We start from the raw sequence: 14975 nt of genomic DNA, 5'->3' as shown, positions 1-14975 counted from the left end.
ATAGTGTGCGTTACCTTATATTATTTTCGTTTTCGTTTGATTTCCTCTGATGCAGGTTATGTTTACTCATATTTTTTATATTTCGCTTGGTCTAATAACACGGGTACATCGTCATGGATTTGCTAAACCAATGCTTTTGTACCGTTTTTTGTCGGTATGGTAGAGTTTCTGACAATGGTCCATAAGTTGGGATATAAATGAAACATCCACTTGATTTGGGTAATCCTTGTTTCAAAATGGAACACTTAAATGTTCATGTAATCTGGATATTTGTGTTTGCTGTTCCATTTACAACAATAGCTGTACACTTTCACTCGTTATTAACGTGAAGTGGGCAATCCGTTATTAACGTGATTTTTACGTGGAATTGGTAAGTTAATTTCTAGGTGATTATTTTGATATCGTTCTTACGTGTTATTGCCTATGGTATCTTTTATGATGATTCCGTACGCTGGTAAAACTTCTTCATTCGAGTGAACTATTGGTTAAGACAGACCGCAATCGGGTTTTTCAACAATCAAAAAATATTCACTTTCTGTCCTACTCATTATTAACATTGAATAATCAAGTTAGTAACGACTAATAACAAACACAGAACTATGAAATAAACATTTTTGCAGGCACAGAATAACGATCGAAATCTAATACTGATTTCTCATTTCTTTTATCTATAAGTATTTCGTTTCAATTACACATCCACAACAGTCAACGATCTAATTACCTGCATGTAACGAATGGAAACATCGGTAATTGAAATCTATAAATGAAGCTTTATCCTTGAAGATGGGTGTGGAGAGGGCCATTAGGTTATTAACAAATAATGAAAAAAAATTCAGTTAGATGGTATGTAGCTTACGAAAATGCAATCTGAAAATTCGTATCGTTTTTTTTTCGCTTCGAATGCATGTCCCCATTTGACTTCAACATGCACAAAACATTGGATTCTATCATCGTATGTTCATGAGACGTCTGACATATGATTTCTTCATCACGTTCTGCACCTACCAGCCGAATTCCCGTAAGCCTTCTCAACAAGCCAATCTTCCGAGTGGAACCACTATGATCATACGTGTTACGTAAGCTATCCCAAGTTTCTTTTGCAGTTTTGGCGTTTCGTACACATTGTACCACGATATGTCTTAGCATCAACGTACATCTTGTGGTCGATGCTAAGACATATCGTGGCCAAAGCTTGCTCTGAAATTTCGTCTGCAACATCCTGATCGCCCTCCTGTGGTTCCTTCACTGCGCACCAAATCCTTTCCTTGATGAGGACCATTTTGGTCGCGAAAGGCCAGGAGCTGTCGTTCTCCGAACCGCGTAAAATTTCACTTTTTGGCAGAGACTCTGAACTGCCCGGTAATTCGACATCACTTCGTTCGTGAGAAGCTTTGTGAGAGAATAATAGATTTGAAGCACGTTGGCAGTAATATTCAAACGACAGATCGTTTGACGAAAGTGGCGCCACCAGGTGTATGACACGATGATCGCTATCTCACTCTACCTACCGTCATCGCATATCTCACTATCCCTCTGATGTAAAAGTTCATCATCGACATCACGATATGTCAGATGGTGGTAAATTGGTAATTCGCGATGGTGTCGACGTCCGGTGGCGACTTCAAATTAGGGCCACAATTTGGGTCCCAAACTCGTTAGTGTAATCTCTTCCAGATTAGAAGACACGGAGCCGGTTTTCAAATTTTATAATTTGAATGAAAATTTTCATATTATGTTATTTAATTGGGGGTCTTCGTAGCCACATGGTAACGCGTTCGCTTACTAAGCGATCGATCGTGAGTTCAAACTCAGGGCCCTCAATTGACCATCTTTGTGTTATTTTAGAATAACTACGTCCACGCAACCATCATCAGCGATGGAGATCGATCCACGGTCGAAATTAGATCGATTCATCCATACAACTGCTCTGCTCTGCAAGAAACATCGGGCTGCTGTTCTATAAATAACCCAACAATGATCAATATCAACTGTCTCCGCTGTCCGGTCTGCTGAACAATGGAAGAACAGATAGAATACCCTTACGCCTAAATGGCTACTACAGTGTAATTTACCATAATGTAATGGAACAGAAAACCTAAAAACGCCTAAATGGCTACTACTACTACTGTGTAACTTACAATTTATAGAAACATTAACATATGTACATGTACACGATAAAAACCCGGCTCTGTTACAGATAAAATGCTAATGAGCCTAATAAATAAATAAATGGGATAAAAAAAATGTTATTTAATTATTAGAAACACGTATTTCTGATTTTCATTAAGCCATACGGCCATACAATTCCAACATTGTTGCTGATTTTTTTTTATTATAATATAAAGTTGTCTTCATAAACAATTTTTGTTTGAGACTTTTTCCCCACCTGCAAACAAAAATGTTTTTAATTTAAACAGAATACTAATTTGATATGGAAAAGCAAATTTTCATTCATAATTTTAACTTTGAAAACGTTCACTCCGACTGAAAATCAGCTATTTTTTGACGCTCCCCTAAACTAGTAAACGAAGCTCAATGCCGTCAACGCGGATCGCTGTTCTGAAGAAAACAAATACTTTTGACGTTTGAGATGTTGGCGCCAAAAACATGGCGGGTGCCATACAGCTGGGCGCCACTCCTTAAACTTGAAGTTTAGGGAGACACTTGGGAGACGTGCCATAGGAATCGATAAAATTATCGGTTAAGTGGTGATGTTGGATATGTAATCGATAAATTAGTAGAATGGACATTGTAGCAAGCCATGAGTGTATAGGGGAATAAACTTTCTCTTGTATCTAACCGTCATACCAAATAGACGTGTTTTCGTCAATTGTCCCATTAAATTTCATACTCTCTAGTAAAAAGTTCCGGGGACCCTGAAAAGGTTTAATGGCTTGCGTGGTTTTGTAAAATCATTTCGAGAAGCTACGATTCTTTCTTGCCTTTGCGAGAATATTACACTAATTGGTCATAGGTCACCATTTGTTTCTTTATATCAATGTACGCATTGCACTGAGTATTTAACGAAAGGCATTTTCCGTGCATCGCCATTCAACAAGCATCAAACACGTGTCTAACAGATGCACACAGTTGCAGCGATAAAAATGAAACATCGCGAGAATGACCTTAATGAAAAATCGTTTCTCGACTCTCAGTAAAAACCATCAACAAAGCTAGGAGCTTGTTGCATCAGAACAGAGCCGATGCGCATGAGAGCAAATACGAATGGCAACTAAAAGTATCGAAGGTAAGCTATTCACATGTACAGGAAATGAACAAGTTCTAAGTTTTGCGCTACGGAAACAAGCAACACACACAAAGCCAAACACTGATGACTTGAAGCGACCTATAATCATTTGCACTCTTCTATTTTTTCGTCTGCTTTGTCATGGTTCGGATTGTTCTGTTAATTATAATGCTAGATGCACTTCAAGTGGAATATTCGCTAGCGTTCACAGCTCGAGGGAAGATACAAAACACAAAATGAGCAGAATAAGCAACATTTGTTGTTTCGGGCACAGAAAGATTCTAGGAACTTTCCTCAGAGGAGATGCAATACTTATACGCTAGTGACAGCTTACTTACTATGCAAGGGTGGAGTTTACTATGCAAATATTCTCTTTTCGCTATCCCCCTCCGTTGTTTCTATTCTAGCGGCTGCATAAGTTGCCCGTTATTGACAGCTCTGTTCGGGAAAGCACACAAATGGACGGAACAAATGTATGGGGAAACGGGAATGCCTCCAATTTTCATCAATTGAAACCATATACAGACTATTGGATTGTAATGTATAGCATATACATTACATATAGTATAAGCCTGTTTTCTGATTTGACACCCTTCATATAAGACGTAGTCCTACGTCAAAAACTTTTACCAAACGTGTTTAAATTAGGTCCCGCTACTTGTGACTGACCCGTTATATCGAAAATAGATATTTCAACGCAAGCTTGAGAAATACAACCAAAATCGTTCCTACACGCCAAGAATAATCATGTAAGAACGAAGAATGAGGCATCCCGAGTCAATTTGGCACTCTTCTTCAATTTTCGCTTGACAATTGCCCAATACTTTTCGATTGGTCGGAACGGGGGGCAATTCGATGGATTGAGCTCTTTTTCAATGTAATCGACTCCATAGTCACGGTACCACTGAAGCATCTCTCGATTGTAGTGGAAACTTGCAAAATCTGACCATAGCTTCACCGGACCTTCGTGAGCCTTAATTAACTGAAGAGAACGTTTCTACAGGCACTTCATTGTCTTGTTTGTACCGTAAATCCTGCAAATCCATTGCCAGATCAAGAACTTCTCGGAAAATTATTAGCGAAAACGATTTTGAATTTGCTAGAAACATCTCCCCTGGCCTTATAAAAATCCAAGCCTGGGAGCATGTATCTTCCGTACTTCGTCAAAATCTTGTTGTACAACTTTCGAGCGCGTCTGACAAGGAAATTACGATAACCTTCTCACATACGGATTCTCCGGATAGTACTTTGGTTAGAGTTGTGTTATTCAGCGCTGTCGTAGTCCGAGGGTGCCCGGTTTGCCTTTATTTGTTAATACCTTCAATCTCAGATTCAAAACGTAAGTTCCACTACGACGCGTACTCTGATCAGGTTTTCTAAACGATGTGCTGTCAAAAGATTTCAGATAAGCCTACTACGACCGCAAACAAAAAAAAACCAAAGGAACAGTGAATCAGGAAAATTGACATCACAGCTTCGGAGCCTCGATAGTGTCTGTGAATGAAAGAGAAATCAAAGAGGCATTTCGAACGTATTTTAAAACCTGAGGCAGAGGCAGAGGTTCGTTGAAATGATCCACGGCGTCGGTTCTTATCAAAGTCAATCTAAAGCACAGATATCACATCAAGACGATCAAAACATTGTGGAACAAAGAAATGCAATTTGACAGCTCGACTGATTCGACAGCTTGAACTAGGATTGGGCGATCTCGGATCGATTTTCAGAAGGTCGATCTTTCCCATTCCAATTTCCCATTTTTCGGATCGATCTTTTGTACTCGAGAAAATCGTGATAATCGATTTTTTTTTTATCTTACAGCAATTCCAAATGAAATCGTCCTAAAAATGCAAATTTTAAAAACTTGTATTTTTGATTCCAATGAAAGTGTGTATTCCGTTTGGGTTGGAGGAAATATGAGTTTTTCACAGCAATTGGGATTTTTTTTACTCAAGCGTAACTTTTGAAAAGGGCGTATTGATTTTAGTAAGAGAAATCTTCGATAATTTATATCTCAAAAACTATGAGTCGTACCGAAATAGTGTCTTAGAAAGAGTTATAGGGTATTGATGGTTGAATATGAAAAAAATGTACACTGAGAAAAAAATTAGTACCCTTTTTTTTATTTACAAAATAAAAATTCAATTTGCAATATTCAAAATACATATTTTTAATTTTTTTTTAATTTTTTCATACAAAATAGAAGTCATGCAGAAAATTAAAAAAATGGGCCCAAGATGGTAAAACTATTTTTGTCGAACTTTGTGGAACATCGAGTTTTTAGGAATTTTCGAAACTTCGAATTTTTGTATGTTAACAATAATTTTTAGCAACAAATTATGAATCCTGATGTGATTTGAAACAAAAAAGGTTATTATCAATCTCCTTCTAAATGTAGCCATTCTCGAAATATTTAAAAAAATATTTCTAATTTATTGTCTTTTTTAAAGTAAACTAGCTGACCCGGCAAACTTCGTCTCGCCCAAAATTTATTTTTTGTTATCACATCCACGTTTTCTTTCCACTTTCGAACGAAGATCAATTTCGTTAGAGCAAAAATCAAATGGACTAATAACGCTTGTCAATATGTATTTGTAGAACATATGTGAATTGAATTTTTCGAACTTTTCCATTTTTTTATAGAGTTTTCTGAAATTTCAATTGTCATGTTTGACTGAAATATGTGTATTATTTTTATGGGACCACTCTCCATTCCAGAGGAGGGAAGGGTGTCATACCATCATAGAAACATTTCTCGTACCCAAAAACCCTCACATCCCAAATTTGGCTCAATTTGCTTGATCATTTCTCGAGTTTTGCAGAAGTTTGAGTTTTATTTGTATGGCATTCACCCCTTAGAGAGGGGAGGAGTGTCTATTCACCATAGAAACATTTATTGCACCCTAAAACCTTCACATGCCAACTTTAGTTTCGTTTGCTTGATTTATTTCCGAGTAATGCAGAAATTTATGTTTCATTTGTATCCCCCCTTAGAGAGGGGGGAGTGGTCTCAAACTGTCACGAAAACCTTCCCCGGCCCCAAAAACCCCTACTTACCAATTTTCATGTCGATTGGTTCAGTAGTTTCCGAGTCCATAAGAATCAGACAGACAGACATCACTCCATTTATATATATATATATATATATATATATATATATATATATATATATATATATATATATATATATATTAATATTAACAAAAGTTCGAAGTTTCGAAAATTCCTAAAAATTCGATGCTCCACAAATTTCGTCAAAAATAGTTTTACCATCTTGGGCCCATTTTTTAAATTTTCTGCATGACTTCTATTTTATATGAAAAAATTGAAAAAAATATTAAAAAATACATATTTTTTTTATATCGCAAATTAAAATTTTATTTTGTAAATAAAAAAAGAGTACTAATTTTTCTTCTCAGTGTATATTTTTTTTCAAATGAAGCCATCAATACTCTATAACTCTTTCTAAGACACTATTTCGGTACGACTCATATTTCTTTAGATATAAATTATCAAAGATTTCTCTTACTCAAATCAATACGCCCTTTTGAAAAGTTAAGCTTGAGTCAAAAAATGAACCATGATGATGTATTTGGAAAAGTTGTTGGAAATTATAAGCAAATTCATAAAATTTCATGAACATAACGGTATAACACGACAAACATATTAAAAGGGATTATTTACTTTAAAAAAGACAATAAATTACAAAAAAATATTTTTAAATATTTCGAGAATGGCTACATTTAGAAGGAGATTGATAATAGTTTTACCATCTTGGGCCCATTTTTTAAATTTTCTGCATGACTTCTATTTTGTATGAAAAAATTGAAAAAAAAATAAAAAAATATGTATTCTGGATATTGTAAATTTTGTAAAAAAAAAAGAGTACTAATTTTTTTTCTCAGTGTACATTTTTTCATATTCAACCATCAATACTCTATAACTCTTTCTAAGACACTATTTCGGTACGACTCATAGTTTTTGAGATACAAATTATCAAAGATTTCTCTTACTCAAATCGATACGCCCTTTTCAAAAGTTACGCTTGAGTCAAAAAATTCCCAATTGCTGTGGAAAACTCATATTTCCTCTAACCCAAACGGAATACACACTTTCATTCGAATCAAAAATACTCATGTTTTGTCATTTGTCGATTTCATTTGGAATTACTCCTTAGAAAAACTTTTTGTAGATCTGTTTTTCATTAGACATCGATTTTAATCTCACCGAAGACCATTTTTTTAAACATAATGTCAACATTTGGATCGCTTCTTCTACGATTTACTTCCGTACCAATGCTGATAGAGACAGAACTAGCGGCAGCTATTGAGGGGATGTACTGTAACCAGTGGCTAATAAGATCACTGAACTAATTGTTGTAAGATCACTGAACTAATCAGTTAGGAGACATGTGAATTTGTGAAGTTATTTTAAAACCATTTCGAATATGCAAAGACATTTACAGATTTTTTAAACATTTACAGATTAAGTTTTTTAGTGTTTCTTAAGAAATTTACTTCTCCAACGCTCCAAAAATCATTGCTTTATAGAGCACGCAGAACGGTTATAGAAAATTGAATTCAGCTATGTGGTGGTAGCGATAGCGACAGCAACCGCTGCAGCTCGCACCGCTAAAAATGCCTTCGCATCCGTCTTGAAATGCGCTGTACTTTGATGCCATCTCTAATCCGGAACAAAGCTCTAACTCACGACAATTGAATGATCGATCGGACAAAAGTCACCAATAAGACATTCACGATTCATCAGTCATCCAGACAGCGGCAGCGAGGCCTTCCATATGACCTTTCACAAGGACGAGTGTTTAGTACAGTTTTCTAAATTAGCCTTTTTCAAGACTAGACTCGAATTAACTGAGAAAGTTTTAAGTTTTAATGCTTCGAAATTTTTAATATAAAAATGTTTTTATTCAAAATGATTCAATCATGCACAAAAAATCTCTACTTAACGATATGGAAACTGATGCGGTACGTCCTATTTAATATTTCTCTTCTGTTTTGCTTCTGTCCGTCATTCGTTCATATTCTGAGAATGAATTCTCAGGGGAAAAATTTTGCACGTCCGTTCAACATAGTATCAAAATAAAGGGTGTGTCACATCAAATTGCATCACGGAAAAAACGCTGTAGAAATTTTATTTTTAGGAATTATATCTTCAGCTTTCGCTTATAATCAGATAAGAGTGTATAGATCACGTTGGCCATGCTTCACTGTAAATTTTTCGTAAATTTGGAAAAATGTCGTCGAACGAAAAAGAGCGTCGTGAATTAATCCTGCGCACTCATTTCGAAAATCCAGAGTTGTCACATCGGAACACCGGTAAGATGCTGGGAATCGTTCAATCCACGGTCAGCAGAGTACTAAAACGTTACTTCGAGAACCTAACCATCGACCGGAAGGTGAAGAACGGAAAAAATGGATGCTCCGTCAGTGAAAAAGATCACAAGCGCGTAGTTAAGCAGTTTAGACGTGATCCGAGAAGTTCGGTCCGGGATGTCGCCAATAAGCTGAATTTGTCAAGTTCATTCGTCCAGCGGACCAAGCAGCGGGAGGGCCTGCGTACATACAAGGTTCAGAAGGCCCCTAACCGCGACGAAAGGCAAAACATGGTGGGGAAGACGCGAGCCCGGAAGCTGTACACCGAAATGCTGACGTAGCCGCATTGCCTGGTAATGGACGACGAAACCTACGTCAAAGCGTACTTTCGTCAGCTGCCGGGCCTGTTGTTCTTCTCCGACAAATTCAGCCTACAGAAGCGCTTACTACCACTATTGAAGCAGCACGAGGTCCCGACCATCTTCTGGCCGGATCTCGCTTCGTGCCACTATTCAAAGGACGTGTTGGAGTGGTACGAAGCCAACGGGGTCACCTTCGTGCCAAAGGAAATGAACCCGTCCAACGCGCCGGAGTTTCGCCCAATAGAGAAATTTTGGGCGATTATGAAGCAGGCCCTCCGGAAGAACCCAAAAGTTGTTAAATCGGAGGCGAACTTCAAGAGAAAATGGATTTCTGTTCAAAAAAACTACAACCTGACGTTGTACAGAACCTTATGGACGGGGTAAAGAGGAAGTTGCGAGCATACGGGCTTGGGCTCGAAGTATGAATAAAAAGAAAATGCCAAAAGTTGTTTAATAGTTTTTATTTTACTGTCTAAAATTTTCAAAAGGATCGGTCTACTGGGCGAATTTCTACAGCGTTTTTTCCGTGATGCAATTTGATGTGACACACCCTTTAGAAACTGACGGTGTTCTAGGCGAGCACAATATTTATAGTGCTTTCACTGTCAGCCGACGACAAGTATCTACCGCTGACCAATCTTGACTAAGACAACATTTCATGCAGGTACCCATATTTAGAGATTTATGTGATTCCAATACTTTGCTTACAATGCAGTTTTTTGGCTTTTGAAATAAATTTTTATTTCAATAAGTAACAAATATCACTCATACATCTTTTATCTTTCGAATGAAGTGGTTGTCACATCATTTTGTTCAGTCGACAAAGTGGCGTTAACGCTCAAAACACAGCCCAAACGTAACGCTCTCGCTTTCGACATTATAATCTATCACCTCAGATGTACAAATGATGTGGTGCAAAAATACAGGAGCACTATCCACCAGACGGCATAAAAATCGTCGCGGTTATTCCACCGAACAAAATTGCACCACTGAGTGCGATATCTATCTTCCATGCTTCCTTTGTATCGAGCAAAACCGCTGTATGTGACATCAGCATTGAGAAATACTGCTGTCTGCTAGCTGGAGCGAGACTGCGACTTGAATGAGGATGATGATGTTTTGTATTATAAAGGATTTAAAATTTCTCAATTCGTTTTCTTTCTTGTAAAAGGCCAATTTGGAAAACTAAACTCTCGACCTTGGGTATGACCAATCACAGAACAAATGTTTAAAATGGGAATGCTTTCAATTTTCGTTAACTTAAACCATTTACGGGAATCGAAATGTTGAGCATATCAAACTTATCTTAGAGAATTTCCAATTCGATTGGTATGATTATCTAATTAGTTCGCGAATGTTACACATGAGAAATGAAGTAACACCAGATGGGCCAACCAGAAAAGCCCAATGGGCCGCAGGTTGAGTATGGCTGGTCTAGACAATTCGAAAACTTCCTTCTTTGACCCATTCTCACCCCCCAAGGAAGGTTGCTGGATTTACGCCAGAATGAATTCCGAGAACTAGAACTTCTGTAGGACGTATTCCGTACCTAGAAGATCGTGCAAGTCAGGAATTCTCAAACTATTTTGAGCAAGAGACCCTTTTCCAGAATGAAGTGATACCATCGACCCCTATAGCAAATTGCTTTGAAAATTTTATTTTTATTTTATTCATTCAACATACTTACCAATTCAAAAACTTTGTGGTTGGTTAAGTATGTAAACTTGAGTACATTTCCTCATAAAAAATATATAATTCGGTATATACCAAGTGTAATTAATAGTTATTAATTCGAATTACAACCAGAGATGCCAACCTTCCTGAATTTTCAGGATTTCCCAGACTTTTTAGCACGCTCCCTGATATCTTGACGAGGAAGCAAACATGTTCTGGGAGGATAGAATATTTAAGTTGTGTGAAAGATGACGAAAATTGTGAAACAGAACCATGGATACAAAATTAAATTATAATGCTTTGACTAAAAATCATGTTTTTGTTTTCCCAAAAGTCGACATTAACTTTTCGGACAACGCATTATGAGCTATCCTGATTTATCCTGATTTTTATTTTCGTTCTTCCTGATTTTGTAAAATTATAGTTGGCAACCCTGATTACAACAATAATACTTTCTACTGAAATTAGTCATTCTTATAACAAGTTGGTTTACGTAACATGACTTATACATTCACATGAAAGTTTCAAGAAAGAACTTGTGTTAAATAATAACTCAGGTTTCGTATATGTTCGTATACTTTGTCCTCTTTGAGAATCCCTGGTTTAGATGAGCCGGTTTTATCTTAGCAAGACAACGCTTCCGTCCACGTTTCCAGAAAGAAAACCCGTTTTACTATATATCTATTATATTGCGTAGTATACATCAGCGTAATGTACTGAATTACCTGTAGCCCATATTGCAATGCGATCGACATCTTCAACGTCAGTTGAACACAGTGAAGTAAATCGCTGTTAATACTCACCCAAATTTTTCAGTAGAGCAGAGAAATAACAAAAACCCAATTTGAAAATTTTCAAATTAACTCTCAGTTCTAACATGCGCTGCTGACGGTTCGTTGTCTAGAGCCACACAGAAAAAGAAATCTCGAAAATCAATCTCTATATCTGTTTCACGGTGCAACTTGACATGTTTACGATCGAACTCTAAATATTAGGCTGTCAAAAAAGTCCTGCGGTATTTCCGCGAGGTGTCGTTGTAAGCGCGTAGTTCTAGTTGTATTCATTGTATCGAGTCAAACTATAGCTTGTTGGAAAGGTAATAATATAGTCCTTGATATAATATAGTCCTTGATAGTGTTTTGTTTGGTTAAGTCGTTCGTGAGTTATAGTGTCGCAAGTATGGAGCAAAATAAAGAGAAAATCCGACATATTTTACAGTACTACTATGACAAAGGCAAAAATGCATCTCAAGCTGCCAATAAAATTTGTGCAGTTTATGGACCCGATACAGTTTCCATTTCCACCGCACAACGATGGTTTCGTTCTGGTGTAGAGGTCGTCGAAGATGCGCCACGCTCCAGAAGGCCTGTCGTCGAAAATTGGGACAAAATCGCTGAATTAGCCGAGAAAGACCGACATAGTAGCAGCCGTAGCATCGGCCAAGAGCTGGGGATAAGTCATCAAACCGTTATTAACCATTTGAAGAAGCTTGAATTCACAAAGAAGCTCGATGTATGGGTGCCACACACGTTGACGCAAAAAAACATCTTTGACCGTATCGACGCATGTGAATCGCTGCTGAATCGCAACAAAATCGACCCGTTTCTGAAGCGGATGGTGACTGGCGATGAAAAGTGGGTCACTTACGACAACGTGAAGCGCAAACGGTCGTGATCGAAGCCCGCTGAAGCGGCTCAGACGGTGGCCAAGCCCTCATTAACGGTCAGGAAGGTTCTGCTGTGTGTTTGGTGGGATTGTCAAGGAATAATCTATTATGAGCTGCTTCCCTATGGCCAAACGCTCAATTCGGACCTGTACTGCCAACAACTGGACCGCTTGAAGGTAGCACTCATGAAGAGGAGGCCATCTTTGATAAACAGAGGCCGCATTGTCTTCCATCAGGACAACGCAAGGCCACACACTTTTTTGGTGACACGCCAGAAGCTCCGGAAGCTCGGCCGTATAGGCTGTGAAAAATTGGCTATCCGAGTTTTTTGCCAATAAGGAAGCGAGCTTCTATAACAAGGGTATTATGAAGTTGCAATCTCGTTGTGAACAAGTCATCAAACAAAACGGCGCATATTTGACTTAAAACAGATGATTGTAACTAATTTTATGAACAAATGAAAATTCAAAAAAAATACCGCAGGACTTTTTTGACAGCCTAATATATGGGAAATTAGAAGCTCTGATTTCAACGCTATTTGAACAAACTAAAAAATGGAAAAAAACATAATTTCCTATACTGCAACGGATTTTTAGGGAGTGTCCAACTCGATTTGTACAAAAATCTTGTAAATCCATCTGCAATTGATTGAGCAGTAGAGCGCTCAAAATGGCACCTTTTTCGTGACGCAAACGATTTGTCCCCTTATAATGTTGTCGAAAGACGTAACCTAAACCCCAAAAATGTTGTTTTTTCAGTGCTTGAATAAAAATCTAATAGAAAGCATTACACTACAATATGTCAAAGTAAAAAAAAAACAAAACTAAGAAATGTGTTCAAAAAACCTTCGCACGACGAGATGTATATATGTTGATACTTTTTGAACAACATTGTTTTTCATGTTGGTATGATTTCATTTTCGATGCTGTCAATTGGTAAATAATTATCTATTTTCCATTCGACCATAGAGCATAACGCTTGAAACAAAAAAAAAACTAAAACTAATGGCAGTCTCGCACACCTATCTTCAAATTTCCAAAACACAAACTAAGAAACAACATCAAACACTTTCCTACTTAAAGTCTCGAAATGAACTAAAAAGTCGAGAAACGATATGTGAATTCGTTTTTTCTCTATCTTTCTCTTGCATTTTACTCTTCTTCTTCTTGTAAAGCTTATGTTACCTTAGCGTAAAAAGCTCTTTCTCAATTGTGTGGCCAATTTATAATTAACATGCTAAAATGTTACGTTTCTCTTATATTCTTCGCTATTATTTGCTTATTATTGATACCATTAGTTTTTTGTTGTTGTTGTCTGTTTTATACAAAATTCTAGTTACACACCTAGACACGAACTAAATCGACACAGACACGTTAATTTTGTGATTATGTTACAGTTGTTACCTTTTTGTTTTGTTTTGTTTTTTTTTGTGATGATTTCGCCTCGGAGCTTGATTGATAACGCTCATAGTGTTCCTAGTGCGATGCACGAGCCGACTTCCGCTTAGCTGTACGTTCGTGTGTGTTTCGCGTTTTATACGAATGCTGTTTTTCGTTCTTCTCAGCGATGTACCGTGGATGACACGTTTGTATACATGGTTTTCTCACTTTCGTCGCGTGGGTGGGCCCCGATGTCAGTGTGTGTTATGTGACATTGTAGCAAATTTTTACTCTATTTTCCTTTACCATTTTTATTTTTGGATTAGATTGATATTGATTGTGATAAATTATGGCGGTATAAATGAATTTAAACTGAAAATAATAGCCGTTTGCCTGGAGTACCAAGTCGGTGTGTAGTGAGCGAGCGCAGATGGATGGGGATGATGATTGGTGGGTGCTGGTGGGTGCGGTGGGAGAATTATTTCATTTTTTGCCTAGGAAAGTGAGTTTGATATGACGGGGTGATCCTCGCTGGCCCGCTCTGGTGATACATTTCAGCAGGGAACAAGAGGGATTTATCTACGGTTTCCATAGGAAGCGTGCAATTTTCACTGTTATAGATGGGATGACACTTGTCTCTTCTGCTGTTGTTGCTGTTTTTCCGCTTCCGCTGGCTGCGAGAGGTGTGCCCAAAAACGGTGGTCGAGTATGAAGCGAGGATTTGTTGTGTTTTTTTTTGTGTGTGCCCAGGGCATATAAAATTTATCTAGCTTGTCTATATAGATTTCCTCCTTCTATAGGCAGCATGGTTCGTTTTTGCTTTGCTTTTGCACAAATGACAGAGAGAGAGAGAGAGCGAATAGTTTGGAATGAAGATTATGTGTGCAACACCAAAACACACGGTGAATGGTGTTCTTATTTTTCGAAAAAGCCAATATTTTTCCTTATTGGCGATGCCGAGCTGCACTGTGAGTCTGTTTTCTTCAGGATGGACGATATGTACGGACCGTCGCCGTTGCTGGCCCGGTGTATGGTTGTGACGGAGTCCTGTTTGGTGAGGCTACCGCCACGTTTCTGGTCCGCAAACGAGATAACGGAATGTTGCTTGACCAGCTGATGCCGTTTGTTTGGAGGAGCCGCCGCCGCCGCTGCGCATTCGTACACTACAACGAGCAAGAACAATAGAGGGTGCCGTTGATTAATGGTCGATAGGGGTAGCGACGAACGACGCTTGATGTAGCATTGCGGGTGGTAGAAGTGGTACTGGTGGTAATGATGATGGTGGACAGGTGGACAACAACTACGAGCTCCGAGAAG

At 37.9% G+C, this 14975-nt stretch overlaps 1 protein-coding gene across 3 annotated transcripts in view; it reads right to left on the bottom strand.

The window, feature by feature from the left end:
* Nucleotides 1-6489: 6489 nt before the first annotated feature.
* LOC129777200 (neuropeptide SIFamide receptor) overlaps nt 6490-14975 on the bottom strand; it is a 310914-nt gene continuing 302428 nt past the window's right edge. For all 3 annotated transcript variants that reach the window (XM_055783328.1, XM_055783327.1, XM_055783329.1), the window contains one exon: nt 6490-14821. In XM_055783328.1, coding sequence (XP_055639303.1) covers nt 14574-14821 — 248 coding nt within the window. In that variant the 3' untranslated portion in view covers nt 6490-14573. The remainder of the gene's footprint in view (nt 14822-14975) is intronic.

The sequence above is a fragment of the Toxorhynchites rutilus genome, chromosome 3 (assembly GCF_029784135.1).
Source record: "Toxorhynchites rutilus septentrionalis strain SRP chromosome 3, ASM2978413v1, whole genome shotgun sequence".
Lineage (NCBI taxonomy): Eukaryota > Metazoa > Arthropoda > Insecta > Diptera > Culicidae > Toxorhynchites > Toxorhynchites rutilus.
The sequence above is the reverse complement of the archived record's forward strand: the minus strand, read 5'-3'. Positions and strand labels throughout refer to the sequence as shown.